A 19346-nucleotide genomic window follows, 5' to 3' on the forward strand; every position below is an offset into this window, starting at 1 on the left:
TGGCAAGAACTACATTACTAATAAAAAATGAAAATGGAAGCTGCTTATGAAAGCTTTGCAATGAGCAATTTCTTTCTGAGAAGATCAGAAGTCCTAAAAATGTTAAGGGGAAAACCTTTTTAATAACTTTAAAAGAATTCAGGGCAGGGAAAGAATGAACTACAGTCCTACTACCTTTTTAAAAGTTGTATATATTCCCTATGCTGCAGCAAAATTCTCATGGCATTCAATATGTTGGTGAACAGGACAAAAAACCTGTCAGCTAGTAAAAGTAACCGAAGCCTCTAAGAAACTGAGGAACCTCTGCTCTTTTCCTTTAACAAGTCAGTTACTGATGGCTTTCATCCCAACAATTTGTATATCTAGGGAAAAAAAATGGACCTGTCATGTGATGGTACAAAGGAATTTGAGATTTGCATATAAACTCATTTGGGTGCCTTTGAAAATGTGAGTAGTTTTTCAAGCTGTTTTTTGGGGTGGGGGGTAGGCGGGGGAGTTGGTTTGGGTTTTTTTTTTTTTTTGCCAGTACCAAAAGGCATTTCACAAGGGGGAAAAAAATGTATCCCAAATTTTGTAGCCAAACTGTTGCAAGTGACTGCTTCATCTGTCATTTGCTCTATCAGTTGGCATTCCTGCAGATAAAAGAAGTCTTGGTGCCATGAGATGAGTAAGAAATTGGGTCCAATATAGTATGCTAGCAGACTGATTTTTCTCTCTAACACGCCTTCATATTGAGTGGGATGCGACTGCCAAACCAAATCCAGAAGAAACAGTGGATTTGAATGTTAGCAGAGATGGGGGGTAGGGGGGTGAAATTAACATTATCATTAAAGCTGCCTGCCGTTCTAACTACATTTCAGATTATGAATATACAGCTCAAGGATTTCTGGCATTTTACACCGTCCCCCTCTTTTTTTTTTTTTCTTTTTGTAAGAGGAATGCTTTGCATCCTTAGTTAAGGAGACAATGTCAATACAGTAAAGATTATTTTAAAGGGAGGAAAAATTGGATTTAAAGACAAATCCCATAGTTCTATTCATTGAAACCGCACCTCTTAATTAGTTGTTAAATTTAAACTTATAACTACTACATTTATAGAAGTTTTCAGTTCATAAATATGCATATATATAGCTATATATTTGTATTTCATAAAATATTATTCTTTTGCTAAATGCTGTCAGATGAAATAAGGACCAGATTCAATAATCTGGAAGTCTCTTTTGAAATACTGACAAATAACTACTCATTCAAAAAGCTGAAGAAACTAAATGTTTCACAACCAATACTTCCCCACTTCACACACTGTGACTTCTGTTATTACATTAAGGTATTGATGAAGGACACTGGCATCAAATACACTTGAGAAAACTTAGAATTTATCAATATCTACATCAAATATACTACTTAAGAATGACATTCTATGCATGAGGGTACTTTAACTACAGCTAAGCACTTTCCACCTGAGTGTCCAATGCGTCACAGCCATTTTGCTCCTCTCCCGCACCCCTGTGCACTCCCACCTGACCACCCTGGAGGGAATGGAAGTGCCGGGAGGTGAGGCTAGGGGCTTGGTATGAAGCACCTTCTTAGCCTGCCACAAATTAATAAGTTCCTCATTTCTTCAGCTGTCAGTTACAACTTCTGTTAAACCCATCAATTCAGAGAGAAACCCAGGTCCTTGCTCTGAGACATTTATTCCTCTTGAAACACACACTCTATTTACTAATTCCTTCCCCAAACCCACACTCTAGGCTTGCTCCAAAGTATATTTAAAGTGCAGCTCTGAAAGGAAAGGATACCCTCCACCCCAGCATATCAGGCCTTGTGATAGAGAACTCTCATAGAAACTGGAGGGTAACGGCACAAGTCCCTTCAGGCAGACAGGGTTTGAGGCTGATTCCCACCATGGAAGTGCCCTTAGTTCCATCCCACTTGATAGAAGGGTTGAACAGGCACTCTGTCCTTACAGTTTCATTTACCACAAATCTTGGCTTTTTCTTTCCCCCTCCCCTCCTCTAGTTGAGTTCTTCCTCCAAATTTGCAAATCGTTTCAGGCTTCAGAAAATGGACCACTTGCCAAATCACATAGACATACAAAACCTCCACTCAGGCCTGTTTAAAAGGCCCACCCCATTTGTATTCACTGAGAATAGTACATGTCCTTTCACAGGGGCTGGGATATTGTCGGTCTAGCGTTAGTCTTTCAGCTAGTAATAAATCAACTCCACTGACTCTGAGGCAACTACTCCTATTTACCTCAGCTAAGAACTTGTCCTCAGTGCCGAAATGTCGATCTGTTGAGTTAGTATCTATTTCCCTAAAATTCCTTCTGGGCATTGATTGTTTTCCCCTTCCCCCTTCACACTACTCTGTAAAGTTGTTAGGCAATGTTAAACACTGAAGACTAATTTTAACAGTGAATGTAGCAAACCTTTATAGCAAGTTTGGTGGGCAAAGTAAACATTAATCATTCTGATTGAAAAGATAGCATATAAATAATGAGATAATAAATACATCTGATTGATCAAGTTTTTCGTGTCAGTGTAAGTAACACTATTTTGTTAGAATTAACTGAATAGAGAGATCTCCTTAAAGTCTTCCCTCTCTTTACAAAAATTCTGCAGATACTTGATTATTTGTCAATATTTGATACTATAGTATCAAAATTTAATTATAATTTCAAATATTAGATATCAATTACAGATATAGCTCATATCTTATTTCAGCTGAAATATACTGTCCCTTGGAATGATTTGTTTGGTCTGTTTTTATGGGACAGAACTTATATCTATCCTTTTTAAGAAGAGAAAAAAAAAAAGAGGAGGAGTGAGGTTTGATCTCCTTTAGCAAATCTTCCCATGAGGTCACTTATCTTGAGATGGGATAGTTACTACACAGTTAAGTTCATTATTTTAAGGGTAAGCTTCCTATGTTCTTTTTTAATTTATGTTTTTGCTTTTTGTCCCCAGCATTAACGGCTTTTCTTTTTTCTTCAGCCTCCTGCTATGCCCATAACATTTGGGATGTTGAGCTTCAAAAAGTACAAGGCGTTAAAGCATGTAACTCTTTATTTTATAGATAAAGTAGTGGAACTGTTCAGCTAATCACTGCTTCTAGCAGATTCCTTAACTTGGCTTGGACTATGTGATAGTAACAGAAGAGTTTAAAGTCGATGGCCTAACTGCATATTGGTGACAAAACTTTTGATTTCCATGGCATTTTTTTTCCTTCAAATATCTGCAATTATGATTTCATTTTGGAAGTCATGTGTGCTACTTCTACCTGTTCCAAGCAATTCACAGTATGTCCAACTAAAATGAAATCATTATCCTCTAGGATTAGCTTTCAGAGTTATTCCCACTGTGAGACTCCCCAAAGCATTAAAACAATGCACTTGCAAGATAACAAGTTTTGCATGCTAAAAGGTTAACCCTGGTGTCCTTAGTCAGGTAAAATCCTCTGTGCTTGGAGTTAGAATTTTATCATAGTAGGAACTTCAAAACTGAACAACTAATACCTCTCCTTAACCTGCTGTTATAAGAGTCCTTTTGAGTTTCTGGGCTAATCCGATAGCTCTTTTGTTAAACTATAGAGCAATAAGAGCGTTTTTTTAATGCTTTGTGTTATATTGTGGAAACATTAGCAAATGAAATAAATGTGAATTTGGCTTTCTAGCACTTAGAAGTATTCACTTTGAACTGTAAATTATTTATGATACTCAAAGAGACACTTTGTAAATAACAGGAAAGCATCAGAAATCAAATGCAGATTGTGGTATTTAGTCTTGTCTTGCCATCGTTAACCATTTCAGTTCCACAACATGGTTCAATAAATCAAGCGAATCTTTTAGACATCTTTCCTAAAGGAATTAGAAATCAGCAGAAATAAATGAAGCTGTCTACAAGTGACAGCTACAAAGAGAAACGCAGAGAAGGGGGGGGGGGGAAGGTGCTCCTGTGAGCAGATGATAAAGCAGATGCTGTAAAACAACAGGGGGATTGCACCACTTCGTCTCCAGAATTGACGATCGTTTGATAAACAGCTAGTCATGCTCCTGGAAAACCCTGTCCATCAGTGCATATCAGTACAAATTAATGATGACATGTCCTGATTAAACTTGCTGTGCTGTGAAATGCAATGCATTATCTGCATGGCAGTAAATGAACAAATGCTCACAGGGAGTGAAAGAACAAGCAAAGCCACACATCTCAGGTTAGGTCCCGAGTCCTAGCTGCCTGTGGTGAAGTAGGTGTTTAATTGGCAAAATCAGTCTTGTCTTGTGGGGTTTTGCACACTATAGCTTTTTGTTCCTTTCATTGAAAAGAGCTGTCTTGATAATGCCCTTTCTGTAAAACTGTAGTAAGTCAAATTTCAAAAATCTTCAGTCAAGTTTTTGTATCTGTTCCTCAAGCAAGCTTTAAATAAGCTTGCACCCTGTGTACATCAACAAGACGTCCCTCTTTGAAATAAACGGAATACTACAAATGTAGTAGTGGTGAGATCACAATATTGCCCAACAAGAACTTTCTCAATGAGAATTTGAGAAGTCTCCCAAAAATTTGTTTTCTAGAGTCAAAGGCAAACAATTTTATACTTTTAATGTAATTAAAAAAAATAAAAAAGCTGCTAACATTTATTTTAGACTTCAATACCAGATGTTTCATTTGGCTTTTCTCTTCCCCAACATACAGGGTGAAAACCCTTTCGTAAGAGCTAGTTATTTTCCTCGTCAAGGAAGCAAGTCACATATTTAACACTTTCACTTTACTAAAGCATTTCTGACATAACTGATAAATAATTCTCTACGGAGTTGAACAAACATTGCTTCTCCAGGAAAACAGGTCCACTGAACAAAAGATTTCATCTAAAACAGGTAAGTTACCTTGGGGATGGGAGCCATACTTTGCAATTCATACTACTGCTGAATAGAAAGGCCACTGAAGGCAGTAAGAACACCACTGCCAGTACAGCTAGCAGAATCTGGAATTTCTTCTCACATCTGCAAAACATATTGATGGCAGTAGACTCAATCCAGATGGCTAGATGTAGTCTGAAATATTTTTAAGAGCAATTCTTTATCCTTCTCTTACTTTACTTAACTAACGTTCCAGGTCAGATTCCAATCTCATGTAAAATCTAGAACAATTTAGCTGATTGCCGTGGACTTACATTACAATGAACAAGATTCCAGTCCAAATGTTGTAATTTCTGAAAAGGAAACGCATAAGGCAGAAACAGTGACATTTCCATTATGCTTTCATTCGGGAACAGACAGCAACAAATAAAAATTATCTTGGGAATCTTGGGAGAAGTGAAATATTTAATCTTTTTAGTACTTAGCTTCCTCTGTACGTACTACCTGGACAGCAAATGATTGGAAGGTGAAACATGTCCTTTTCCCTGCCCAGAAACATATGGTAAAGAAATACAAGAAGCTCTGTTCTGTAGTTTTAGTTCCTATGTTAAGAGCGTCTAGGAGGAGAAGAATTAGCTATGTAGGAAAACGTGAAGAAGCAAAGACTGCAACTACATACTGTGATGTAAAACACCCTGAGAATCTTTGTCCAAGAAGGCACAAAATACCAGGAACAACCCTTAAACTATTCTTAAAGACTTTTCCTAAGTTTTAATAAAAGATGTCAGGGCAGGACGGCATATTAGAGAGTGGGATAGTGTAACCAGTACTATGTAGATTTACGATAGTGCTTCCTTCATAAAGCAAGGTGAGAAAGTTGCAGAAATCCAGACTATTTTGTAGGGTGCCAATTCAGGAGGCTATAGCCAGCCAGTATTCCCTTCACCTGGCTGCAGAGCCTGTGACATACCTGGCGCAGGGCGTCGTCAGCTCGCAGGCAGTCTCTAAAACAGAAAAATGCAAGACAACGCAACATTTTTTTCCCTCCTTTCTTTCATGTGGACTTCAACCTACTTCTTTTACTTCTGAAATAAAGGTTTTAATTAAAGTTACCTTCTATACAATGCACTGCACTTCAGCTTTGTTGCAAATAACACACTAATTTCCCCTGGCTCCAAGTAATCTTACTTTCTCTCTTATATCCCTGAGCACATCTTGTCTGGGCAAACACCAATGGAAAATAACAGGTGGGGGCAACAAAATTGAGGTAGCTTACTGGAAGTTATGACAAACTGCATTTTGTTATTCCTTTTAATTTTTAAAATATATACTACTTTATTCTTGCAGACTTCTTTCAGTTATGGAATGAGCCTTAAAAATGCAGTTTCTCGCTGGAGGAATTGAAACGAAGCAGTCACAGAAGGGAAAACAACAGACAAAGCATACTGAAAGAGAGGAGTATATACTCTGTTCCAGAAGTCACTGCTACTGCGCCACTATAGACTACAGGGAGGCACTCTAAGCCATGAATCTCTTTATGACCTCAGGTGGTCATATTTGGCCTTCAAACTTTAATCTTGCATGCCCATACCACAGTTAGGGTAAAGGGCTTTGTACTTCTACCTGAAAACTCAAGTCAAAATCCAGATTGTAAGATTTTTTGCATCTGTCTTTCTGATCCTGGATCAGGTCACTGGCAAAAAGAATTAAATATCAAAAAATTTCCCAAGGCCAGCTCCCCTGTGATATACAGGAAAGAAAGGAAGAAGGTGATCTTGGTCTATTCAACATCTCTCCAAAGTCTTCCAGGGTTGCTGGATCTGGGATTGGGGTTTTTTTGCCTCCTTCCCCTGCCCCCCCTTTTTCTCTTCTCTTTTTTCATTTTTGAGGGCAGGGGGTGTTAAAAAAGCACATCCCCAGGGCCCTTGTGGGACAAGTCTTACAGTTCCTTCTACTAGTGGGGAGAATGCAGTAGGAAGAAGTGAAATCCCATTGTATACCACAGTTGTTTTGGCCAACAGAAGAGGGAATGAATGAAAGATTTTCAGAACAGAAAGCTGAAACTCTGACAAAGTAAATCCTCTACCTGGGTTCATGTTCCTGGCAGACCATGTGCAGATGGGACATGCAATGTAATCGTCAGCACACTATAAATTCGTCTGCCGACATAAAATTACATGGATATGCCTCTGTTGTTCTGACCTTTAAATGATGTAGCTGTGGACCAGAACTCCTATTGTGCTAGATGCTCTAACACCACAGGACATGGAGCTCCCTTCCCCTATCCCTAAGAGAAAGCTTGTAATTTAAAATCAGTTAAGAACAGATACATGGGAATATGAAACGAAACAGGTTTTGACTTCTGTGGTAATAGCTGAACATTGTCTTTTCTTAGATAGTTGAAGGAAGGATTTGAAAGAATGTAATGGAGTAGCTTTTTAGATGTTTCCAGAAGAATTTTAATGAAATATAAGATCTCTGTATGTTAAAACCCCCAAAATCTTGCTTTAAAATCTAAAACTACACATTGCAGAATGTCATCATGGCTTGATTAAATATAGATCATACAAATAGGTACTTGCCTTTGTATCGAACAGATGATACACAGAGAGCTCTAAACATAGAATGATTTTAGGTATAGACATAAAAATACTCTTTGTTAAAGTAGGCATAAGCCACTAAAGGCCTCATAAGCAAAGACAAATAGCCTGTGCCTAATGTAACCAGAAGAAAAGGGGGGCATGTGCGTAGAGAAGAGGTCTGAGGACAATTCCTGAGAGAAGATAAGATTGTGAACTGACAGACCAGGAAAAGGTGTACTCTGAATGGATCTGAATAGGAAAGAAAATTTACAAGGGCTGTGACTGAGATCAAAATAACAAGTACTTTAATTAGAAGTGTATGAACAAAGCAGAGGAAGCAAACTAAGAGAAGGAAAACAAAGTGATAGAAAAACAAACAAAAACTTCAAAGACTGGGGAGAATGCAGACAATCAGTTATTTTATGACTGAAGGTAAAGATACAAAAGTGATGTGCCAGAAGTCAGAGAAATAGTAAGTAACAGTCCAGCCTAATGACAGGCATGGGAATAGCTGAATGAAACTAAACAGTGATGGAAGGCAAAGAAATGAGGCCAAGAACCTTGTACCTTCTCTACATTAAGTATTGCCATGCGACAAGTAAAATGGTTACTGTAAATAAGTATTCTCAGTTCTCCTTTACCACTGGAGTAGGGCAACAAGTTAACCTAAAAAAAAAAAAAATCATAATTCCACATGCAACATTTTCCTAAGGAATAAGACTAGTAGTTTTTAAGAAGTAGGGTTGTTTGTGGTTTGTTTGTTTGTTTTTTTTTTTTTGCCTCATGGCAAGTAACCACTGTTCTTCCTCAGATTATAGTTGCAGAGAAAAAATGCCACAAAATATGTTTTGTTGTTATCTTTTACTATGTTGCTTTACACGAACTGTTAATTAACAAGCTAATAACACTGAAATGAATACGTGATGAGATTTGCTTTATACCTTAGGACAGCACAAGCTTGAAGGTGCACAATGGCTGCCAGAAATGACAAAACAGCAGAGTACACAGACATTAAACGATACTGCAAACAAAAAGCTGTACGTAAATCCAAGATATTAAATATGTACACTTTGTACATAATTTGCATATCTCTGACATATCACATGCTAATCAAGGTTTGCACACATGCCTCTTTTTAAAAATGTTTTTATATAGCACCTAGTGCTGGATATTTAAGCACTGGCAAAGGCCTGACTCATTACTGCGTCACTGCTGTTTTAAGCATAAAAGACGAGAAATCCAACAGCAGCAGCTACTCTAGGCAGAAATAATTAGGAGTGGGTTGTGTTATGCTGTACATAGATGAGGTTTTGCAGCACTGTGTTGGGGCCTCTTAAGGCAACAGCACCGAATTTGATACCAAGTCAGTATTCTTGCGAACAGGCAAGTCCTAAGAGTGAGGTTCAAAGCAACTATTTATTTGTACTGAAGTTTGGTGTTACATTACCCCAGCAGGGTGGTTCAAAGCACTAAGGGTAGATTTTTAAGTCTCTGAATAGTGAGAGGAGAGGGACATTTACACATAGAATCCATAAAATTTACATATGAATTGGCAAATGCTACATTGTGTGTGAACTCTACCTAGTTGGACCTTCAACATTCTCATGCCTTTGAGATTCAGAGGGCAGAGTTAAAGGACAGGTTCTTAACTGAGCAGGACGCACTTATAACCACTGTTATAGTAGTTACAGTGTTTGCCAGGAAGTTGAAGTCTTTGATTTCTTCCTTAATCTGAGAAATTTCAGATTTGCATTTCTCAGCATACAAGACTGTTAATGACACAGCAGAAGAGTGAGAAAGAGGAAGACATGAGTACTCAGCTGAAGAGAAGAGACCTGGTGATCTGGTTTCCAGGCCAATTGTGCATGGAAAGTTTGTAGGTGCAAGCATTGAGTAGGTTTTTACAGATGTGTGCATACACAGAACTTCTCAATCTTTCTTGACCTTCTTTTGCTTGCAGATATTTTACTTGAGGCAGGAAAGATGGTCTGAGCCCTACCACAAGATCGCAGGGATAAAACCCCAGCCCTGTAACTGCAGTGACAAACCAATGATTTCAGTGGAGTTGGGATTTCTCTTCCACACCCCTACTTCATTTTAACATTGTGTCAAACAAGGCTATATTTCAATCATAATCTCCAAAGCTATGACTTAGTGTCACATTCTACATTAGGACTTTAACAGTCTCAAGGAGATCCACATCAGTGTAGCAGAAGTAGAATCACACACAAATTATCCATACTCTACTTCAATGCTGCCGTATATGAAATGGCAGCATAATCTTCAATGTTGATTATTCTTGCAAAAAAAGATTCTCAGTAGCCATTGCAGAGCTGTGATTAAAAAAATTAACACCTTAAAGGAACCAAGCAATTAAACAAACAGTGACTAGTGACTATCTCTGTGTTTCTGTACCTTGCAAGTAGGCTGCCTCTAATCAAGGGAAATTTACAGTAGACATTCTGTATGTAAGGGGAACGAGATATAGCTAAATACTCTCAATCCTCTCTTACATGGTTGTGACTGCATATTCTGATGAGGTTCATAGCATAACAACTCCCCAAATTACTTTATGAACAAGTTAGAATGAAAGAATAAATGAGGTTGTAATTTCACCAGAACTCCCCTCTTGCAGACTTTTACTGAGAAGAGGTGGAAATGACATTATGCCAGTTTTCCTGCAGATCCCTTTGCTGTCCTGTGGTGTTGGACCAGAAGGTATCTTGGGTTCCTTAAAACATTGTTTTATTGCACTTTTGAAAATCTGCTTTTGTATGTTATTGCACTATGTTTTGTGGAGGAAGCACACAGTAGGAATCATTAAAAATTCCATTCGTGCTATATTTGAGATAAGAAAATAGCACAAATATTGTACAGATAAGTGTTTTCAGTGCTAAGTTACAAACTTATTTATTACCTATTGTACTCTTACATTTTTAGATAGGCATCACTCTAGAAGTTAGTAAAGGAAGTTTAACCTTTTTCTGAACTTCCAACAGTTTGTTTCAGCTTCTGCCTCCGTAAGCCTGACCCCAGGTACTCTGCTTTGCTCTCAGTTGTCTACACAATTGTTCTATTTGAATGCTTTGACCAGCTCTCGTGGTAGTACATATTTCTACACACAGACCAAGAAGGAACTGGCATCTGCCATAAGATTTATTTTTTGTCCAAGATTCAGCAGGCAAGCCAAGGAAAAACTATAAATCATTTCACACAGACTAATATCTCAAGTCTTTGGCAGAGAAAAGCCGTTATATCTGATGAAGTGACAGGATTCCCATCGGAAGAAGAGAACCTTATCTTATGCTGAAGGAACATAACATTTTCTTAAAGCCCCATTAACCTCATGCAACTCCACTCACCTCTTGTCCCAACACCATAAAAATAAAACCGATGATTGTCACAGCAAGGATTTTAACATGATATCAATTGGGTTAGACATTACTTAGTGATAAAGGTACAGCAACCAAAAGAGGAATAGCAAAACTTCAGACAGCATACACGGTTTGGGTAACTGTGAGGTGAAAAGCATTCAGAGATTAGCTATCACACAGTATTAGCTGATAACTCACCCAAAAGACTGAGACGCACATTAAGGACTGCAGGATTTTGTGAATTAAAGCGACGCCCAAATGCCTTATCAGTGTGCTTGAGTTATTGTCAATTGAGTTACAGTCTATTCAGTACCTTAAAAGAAACACAAGCATTATATCTGCCTTGTCTAAAATATTATTAACTTATTTTATAATTATTAGGATAAATTAATAATGGGATTTCCCTTCTACAACTGTCTGCCCATTCTATTTTTAGTGTCCACAGTCCACTGCTGTTTTATGAGAGAACTATCAATATATTTGGTAAATTTTTAGGTTATGTGAAATAATTCAACATTATTGTTAACTCTGTTTTTCTTTGGTGATAAGATAGACCTGTACTGACAAATTAATCTAAAACAGAAGGAACTATGAATCAAAAATCAAGTCCTTGAAGATAACACTTAGGAACTGTGAAGCTACTGGAATAATAAAAATGCAGAGATGTTACATAAGGACTAGAACTTGATGTGCAGGCATTTAGTCTGGTGACAATTGCAGCAGCACAAATATTGACATTTCCATTTCAGGATCTTGAACAAATACTAATATTTTTTAACTTCTCCTAAAGAAAATAAAAATTATGTTCATATTGAAACAAAATAAGAGCACCTTTTCATTCACTTTTTGCTTTTTGATGAAAAGTCAGTTACAATACAACGTTAGTTAATCACTGCATTAATGAAACCGAATTAATGAATGAAACAAATTAATACCTTACATTTCCTTTTGATATTCGAGCACAAAATATTTTGACATTTAAAACGGTAAATCTGATTTCCTCTGAAGTGGGAATCTGGTTTAAAAAAAAAATTGATCAGAAAAGGTAGGTTCCTCCCCACAATTTTGTATTTTTTGATGAAACAGGGGCTAAGGAATTTTTGACTAGCACTAGTGACAAAGTATGAAAGCCTCAACTTGTATCTCAATGCAAGGCTTGACTTTATAAAAAAGACAGTTGGACCAAATCTTTCAAAACTTCTTGTAAACTAATTATATTGAACCATTAAGAGATAGGTTAAGCTGATTTTCAAAACAGTCACTGTTCAGAATGTAGCCACAGAAAACAGTGATTGATGTAAATGAGGTGAAAATTCTTTAATTCACGTGTATATATTGTTGTAACAAGGTCATACTACTCAGGAGAAAAACCCAACACACCCATTTTCCCCCCAATTCCTCTTAAACTACCTAAAATTAACAAGTTGATGGTTTTCCCTTCAGTAATAGGACTGAATTTAAACATATGCAAGTAAAGTTCAGCTCAAATGGAACAGATCTTCCTGCATTTGCTTGCTTGCTTTCTTAATTATATGTACACCATAAAGATATAAAATACGTGTCTGAATTAAAGTTCTAGTCCTTATAACTCTGGGGTAAAAGGAGAGGTTTAGAACTCACTAATATTTACGAAAAAACCCCAACAAAAGAACAAACCATCACACTCAAAAAACCCACACCACACCCTTTGCAATAGCCAACCTCATGTCTGGGCAAAAAGTACAGTGCTCATTTGCCTCACTGAGGGATGTACAAATCACTGCTATCTCTCTGCAGATACAAATAGTTTAAATAATTGTTATTATACTTTTTTTTTTTGTACTTAATATAAGTAGACTGACAGGCCTTAAGATTGACAACTTGTATTTTCTTATTGGCAGATAGAACATAGCTCATAAGTTTCACCAAAAGAGTAAGAAGTGTTCACTTCTCTGTCCAGAAAAGCTACTTATTAATGCAAATTACTATATTCCTTCACATATGAGTTTGACCCTAGGTACAAAACCCAAAAATCATCCCATCCCACCCCCCCAAAAAAAAAAAAACAACCACCAAACACACAAAACCCCCCACCAATCCACAAAAGTTTATTTCAAATAGGCCAATCAGCAGCTAAGTGTTTTCAGTCATTGTCAATCTTAGACTGAAAATTGACCTGAAAATTAAAAATCTTTGCTTCTCACTCAATTAGACCCAGCAAATAACTTCCTATGTTTATTAGAAATGGGCACCTCACTATGAAACTGCTGCCTTACCATCAACACAGCTACCACCTTTCTATAAATAACAAAGCTTGATGATTATCACTTATTCTTTGTATGAGTCATATTTAAAGAGAGCCCTGAGGTGCTTTTCAGGTAATCTCTTTGAATCATGAATCAGAAGGGTGGGGGGGGGGAGAGGGGGGGAGAGGGTGGGGAGAGGGGAGAAGCAGCCTCTGAAATATCACCATGCCCAGATTCTAGGTGCCTATAAGGTATGATCGCCTATTTATAGTTGCAAGCTGTCGGGCAGTTTCACATAATGAAAGTCAGTGGTCGTAGAGAAGTTTCTCTGCTTCAGCTTCACTTGTAAAATTAAGAGAACCTGATAATAGGAAATCTCCATCCGTACCCATGCCACAGACACACAGATCAGAACTGGAAGGGTCAAGCCTCCTTATTTCAAGATCAACTAAAAATCCGTAGTCTGAGCATAAATAGGGCATAAGAGCCAGGAGGCTTAACCACGGCACAAGCCCAGGTTGGACAGACTCCAGCAAATCTTGACAGACCTGAAGAGAGTTTGTATCATCATTCATCACTGCACAGCACACCCTCAGAGCCTCGCATGCCACATATTTTAACCTATTACTTTATACCTCATTAACAGATTCAGCTTCCAGATCTTACCTATGTTTTATTTATTTTTCCAGCCAGGGTTACCATAAAGCTTTTACTCACCTCAGCAGGACCACAAGAAGTTTCCTTCCTTATGGACAGAGAAGAGAAAGCAAAATGCTTTCAGACCTGAGGGAGCTACAGACAAGCAACAATTATCTGACAAGAGGCTGGCACGTTCTTCACCACTCTTGCATAAAACACTGAGCCGTGCTTCAGCCCACCTCAGTTTTCTATATTTATTTATTTTTGTGCTAACTCCTTAACAGTTTGGCAAACTGCTATGTAACAGCAAGGGCAGATGCCTTGGGGTTTTTTTTTTTCCCAGGGTATAAAAGTACTCAGAAGTAAACAAAGCCCCGTCAAATCCTTTACATTCATTTGACAAACTTTCAGCTCTCCTTTGCTCCTAAATCCTTCTCCCTTCACATGTTCCTCTTCTTGGGCCTAACTCCTCTCAGACAATCTTTCTCCCCATAACAAAAGAAACACTACCTAACTCCTTCACCCCTAAATGAAGGGGTCTCTAGATTAATCTAATTGATTCACTTCCTTGGCACATAAATGCTCGTTAACCCCAAGTGCCTTCATCTGGCCTCCCAGGCCTCCCACTGCCATTTTGTGGGCTGCCTTGGAGTAACCCATCCCTTTCTCATATCACTTTGAGCATCTGTTTTGCCATTTCTCTGAACTTGTCATGCATCCTTGTCTAAAGATAACTATTCGGGACTTTTTTTTTTTCCCCACTTTTATAGCCATTGTCTCTAGTCACTCTTCCAGAGAGGTGAGAGACAACACTTTTCTAAGTTAACTGCTCCCCAGGCGGCCTTGGTCTCACTATGATCCACCTCAGAATTACAAGCCCCAGAAGTCAGTTAGAGTTGTTACAGGATAGCACTAGTACCCTAAATCACTAGTAATCACTGAATAGCTATAGTCTCAGCAAACAAATATTAACCTAGAGATTTAAATAACAAAAGTCGTCTTCTCCCTTTCTTACAGTAATTATATCAAAACCACACATTCTTTGACTATATTACTTCTTACACTGCTATTTTGAAACACGTTGAAGTCTCTGACTTTTTGCCTTAAATAATTTTGGATATTAGCTGATCATTGTTGCGATTTACATGCAATACTAGAGTTGATAAGAGTGAGGAAATGTTATAGAACATCTACTTCTGCTTCAGAAACTAATACTAAGTGCTTCCTAGCTCATAAAAGTCCTAAGCGTATCAGCACGTCACCTGATCTAGCATGCACATACACGTACACACACCAATAAGCCCAAATCACGAAGTCTAACTCCCTAGCTTTAAATAATCGTGATGATATGCATACAAATATCTTGCAAGTAGTGGAAACAGTAATTCAGTATTTGCCTCTGCAACAAGTTCTGCTTCCACCTCCTTTTAACAGGAACTCATGCAAAGTGTGAGTGATGCTAACCAATCTCAGAAGTTAAGATTTCTTCCTGAGACATCATGTTCTTTCTTCAGCACATTGCCCAGCTGCAACGCTCTAGCAGGGAGATGAAAAATTTGCAAATCTCATGTCAGATATCATTCCTACATATTTGTAATTTCCATTTATATTGCAAATGTCATTAATGAGGCCTTAAAGAATGCCTCATTATAAGGAGTTTACAGCTAGCACTCTTCAGTCAGGGTAAGAACAGTGCATCTATTTCAGCTGTATGAAGATACATGCATATATTCTTTGTTTCACTTCACACTCCAATGTATAATTTCATTGTTAATTCTGTGCATACTGAAGTGAAAAAAAAGCCCCTCCCCCCCCAAGTTCTCTTTCATTAAATCAAGCATTTTACTTTCATCCTATGTTTATGTACTCTAAGATTTTCTCTTCATCATGAATACTTTCAACCTGAGCATGGTTTTAAATTATTAGAGGCCATGCTAAAAAAAAAACAACCAACCTAGGTTAATAGACAGAATGTCGCTGGTACGGTAAGTGCCAATATAGTAAAATGACTGCTCCATTACATTTTGCTACAGTGAGATTTTGATACATGCTGACCAACAGATCTGATTTACCTTTTATAAGTCTAGTCAGAATTGTATGTAGTTGTGATTACATTAACCCATCTATCCCTCTTTATATGAAAAAGTGTGTTGTGAACAATTTGCTATCACAGACTGGCACATTTAAAATTGCATACATTATTAAATAATAGCTTATGTATAATTTTATTTTTTTCAGAGTTACAATGTTAATGAGATAATCATAGAGAGCACATTATATATTATCGTTAAACACATTTTGCCACAAAAAAGTTGAGAGCATTGGTAGAAAATCCTACGTCAAGTTATGTGAAAATATTTATTACCTGTAACCATAATTTCATAAAACCAATGTACACTTTGTGTAATATTATGTCAGCAAGTTCCTTCGTTTTGCAAATATCTTTTGCTCTATACTTAGGTATGTTTGCACCTAAGGAGTGCATCAAACGCTTCTGTGTGTGTGTGTGTTTGCAATGCACAGGAAAAATATTAGATTACTCCTACAGTAACTGTAACTGTCAACACCACTGGACCCAAGAATGGAGAATTACAAGATCTTAATTTTAGCAAATAATTGCTGTCATATTTTTCTACCTAATGCTGAACATAACATTAACTGGTATTTACCTCCTAATGTTTAAAGAACACAGACTGTATATTTCAAAGACATAATCCTTACCAACTATATATTGACTTTTATTTCAGTGTCTATTATATAAATTAGGACTCTGTTGAATTCTAATACTGAGGAACAAATGATAGTAACTTTATTTAAATACATGCACAGTACCGTGCACTACAGAATGATGAAATACTATTTTTTAATGGATGAATGAATCAATAGAAAAATATATTTAATAAATCATTACCATTCTGAAGGCTAGATAAAAATGGGAAATCATGCATTTCAAGCGAAGTTTTATTTTTTCCTTGTTTGTTTTTTGATGAAATCTCTGAGAACTTAAGACATGCAGAGCTGAGAAGCAGCTCACTCTGAGCAAAGAACAATGTTAAGACTGCACAGAAACTTTCGATTGAGACTGTTTATATGCAAGACTGAAAAAAGTTGCCATTCTTGGACTTCCCTTCAACATTAGACAACGCTGTGCAAACCTCAGACAAATCCCTGTATTATGATTTCTAAGCTGTTAGGAAGTCTCTCAGAGGGCTAAGAAAGTAAAAACCTGAGCAACTGCCTCCCCAAAATTTATGATGAGAAATGTTTTGATTTTGATTCCAGAGAGCAGACTACAAAAGCAGAATAGGTAACAGTTTATCCTTTCCTTAAGAGATAAATTTAGGGGATGAGTAAATTATGGATGGCATAAATAAGTTGAATAAGTTGAATTTTCCAATATTTAGAGTGTGTGTCTATGTCTCAATATTTGAAGTATGAGTCTATGTCTATCAGCTTGTGAAACAAATGAAAAGCGAGTATTTACTTGCAATTAATTTAATGTTTTTTCCTACCCTAACATTTGTCCGGACATTGCCAACATAATCAAAAGAACTGTAAATTTTCAGAAGTGAGTCTGCTCCAGTGAGCTTGATTAATTATGCATTAACCCATTTCTCTGAAGCATCCTTCACTAAATCTTTGGTGGGAAATGCACTTTATTAGGCATGAGCTTTGGTTATTTGTGTGCATACGCTATATACTATCAGTCAATATGTAGAATGATTTAAAGTTTGCCATGTTACAGAGATGTATTTCTTATTAAAATAATTCTAGTGTTTCAACAAACAACACTGATGGCTAGTTTTACAAGTATTATAATTTCCACTGTTAGAATGATCTCCTTAGCCTTACAGTTTTTGCTCAAACTTGCATTGGCTTCCAGTCTTACAAAAACTTACAGAAGAGTGATCATGACCATTTGGATACTGCACACATTGTTAGATGTTTTCAGCAGGTACAGTTACTCACATACATAGGAGTTATCAGAATGAGATAAAAGATTTTGATGCTTAGCTGAATAAAAATATTCTCAGGGTAGAAAGAAATTATGAGCTAAAAGTACAGGTTAATGAGACCTGTAATAAACTTTACTCTGAAACAGGTCTAATTGGCTGTTGATGTGAAGATGCTTGATTCAAAAGATACTCTTGAACCTATGGCATATGATCATTGTAGTAGAAAAAGTTGAAATGGAAAAAAGAGAAAATTGAATTACCCATGGCATTCTCTTCCCATATTCCATGGCAGAATAAGCTCATAGATTAGTAAATGGTAACGCATGCAACAAAAAATATGCTGTATCACTTTATGTAAACATCTGCTTTCATCATGCAAAATGCCTACAAAACTGTGACAATATTTTTTTCTAATAGCATAGTTTTACATTAGCTCGGTTACAGAAACTGTTAAACCAAAATCCATGATTTTGCAAGTAGAAGATATTCTAAAATTCTTGAAAGATTTCCAGCATAAATATTCCAAAGCCCAACAAAGCTAATTGGTTTTCTAAAAACTAAACTACATAGGCTTATTCCTTGCTGTGGTTCCTTGTTCTTTTGATGATAGAAGAGAAAAGACCAGTTTTTGGAGGAGGTCCCATCAACATGGGGGCTTGGTTCTTGTGAGTAATTTTTATCTGAGGGAAGAAAGAAGAAAAACAAAGTTATCCCTTGAGCTAGTTCAATTCCAAGTATCTGAGATGTCTGAGTTATCTTTATATGTGACTTCCAAACCTTCTTGATTTAATCAAAGATGAAAGGAAAATACCTGTATTTTTATGAATGATACTACATATGCAGTAAACCAATATATATATAACTACTGTTTCCACAAATACTTTAAATTATACACATAATCAATATTAAATCATATGCAATAAAATATATGCCAATATGTGATCTTACTTTCTGAGTGTGGGACTTATTGCTTGCTCTTGAATATTTTACACATCTACAAGATGAATAAGAATTTAAAAGTTGGAAAGGACATGCTGACAGACCAAGCTGTTGCCTATTCTTAAGATACAAGCTATGTCTTTGTATGCTTTATTTATACAACTAATCAAGCTGTACTTCTCTTTTAACACATGACACTGATAATTTCGAAATAACCATTATGAATGAAAGTCAAAAGTTAATACACAAAAAAGGTCAAAAAGATGAACTAGCATTCTAATTTGTTAATTAATTGTTAATAGAATAGACTCAAATATTGAAAAGCCTATTTAAAACACTTTGTAAGACTGCTCTAAAGCCACCCGTTTTGATTTCTTTGATATAAAACTACGAATCACCTTAAATGAGACAACCTTAAAGTAGATTATGTCTGCAATTTTCTCTAATTCAAGTCTAAATTAGAGAAGACATTTTATGAATGTATGCTATGCTCAAAGCTAATTGAAAGCAATTATCAAAGTGGCATTTTGTCTGTGACTTTAAGATACATTGTAAGATAATAAATGATTCTCATTATGTAATAAAAAGGTCACATCTTGCCTTTGGGCTAGTGACGCTAAGAGTTTTCCAAAAGCAATCCGAGACATTTTCTTTAGCGAACTACGACTAATACAAGAACCATCACTTATTAAATATCAGTTGTCACCTGCATAGTACCCACATCAGAGATGGGTATTTCTTTCAAAAAGAAACACCACCTCATTAAAAACTGGAAA

At 36.7% G+C, this 19346-nt stretch overlaps 1 protein-coding gene across 3 annotated transcripts in view; it reads right to left on the reverse strand.

Moving 5' to 3' along the window:
- Positions 1–15879: 15879 nt before the first annotated feature.
- The window catches only part of DGKB (diacylglycerol kinase beta), a 364782-nt gene continuing 361315 nt past the window's right edge, over positions 15880–19346 (reverse strand). For all 3 annotated transcript variants that reach the window (XM_075082948.1, XM_075082947.1, XM_075082945.1), the window contains exon 25: positions 15880–18311. In XM_075082948.1, the coding sequence (XP_074939049.1) occupies positions 18204–18311 (108 nt within the window). In that variant the 3' untranslated portion in view covers positions 15880–18203. The remainder of the gene's footprint in view (positions 18312–19346) is intronic.

Source organism: Phalacrocorax aristotelis, chromosome 2, assembly GCF_949628215.1.
Source record: "Phalacrocorax aristotelis chromosome 2, bGulAri2.1, whole genome shotgun sequence".
Lineage (NCBI taxonomy): Eukaryota > Metazoa > Chordata > Aves > Suliformes > Phalacrocoracidae > Phalacrocorax > Phalacrocorax aristotelis.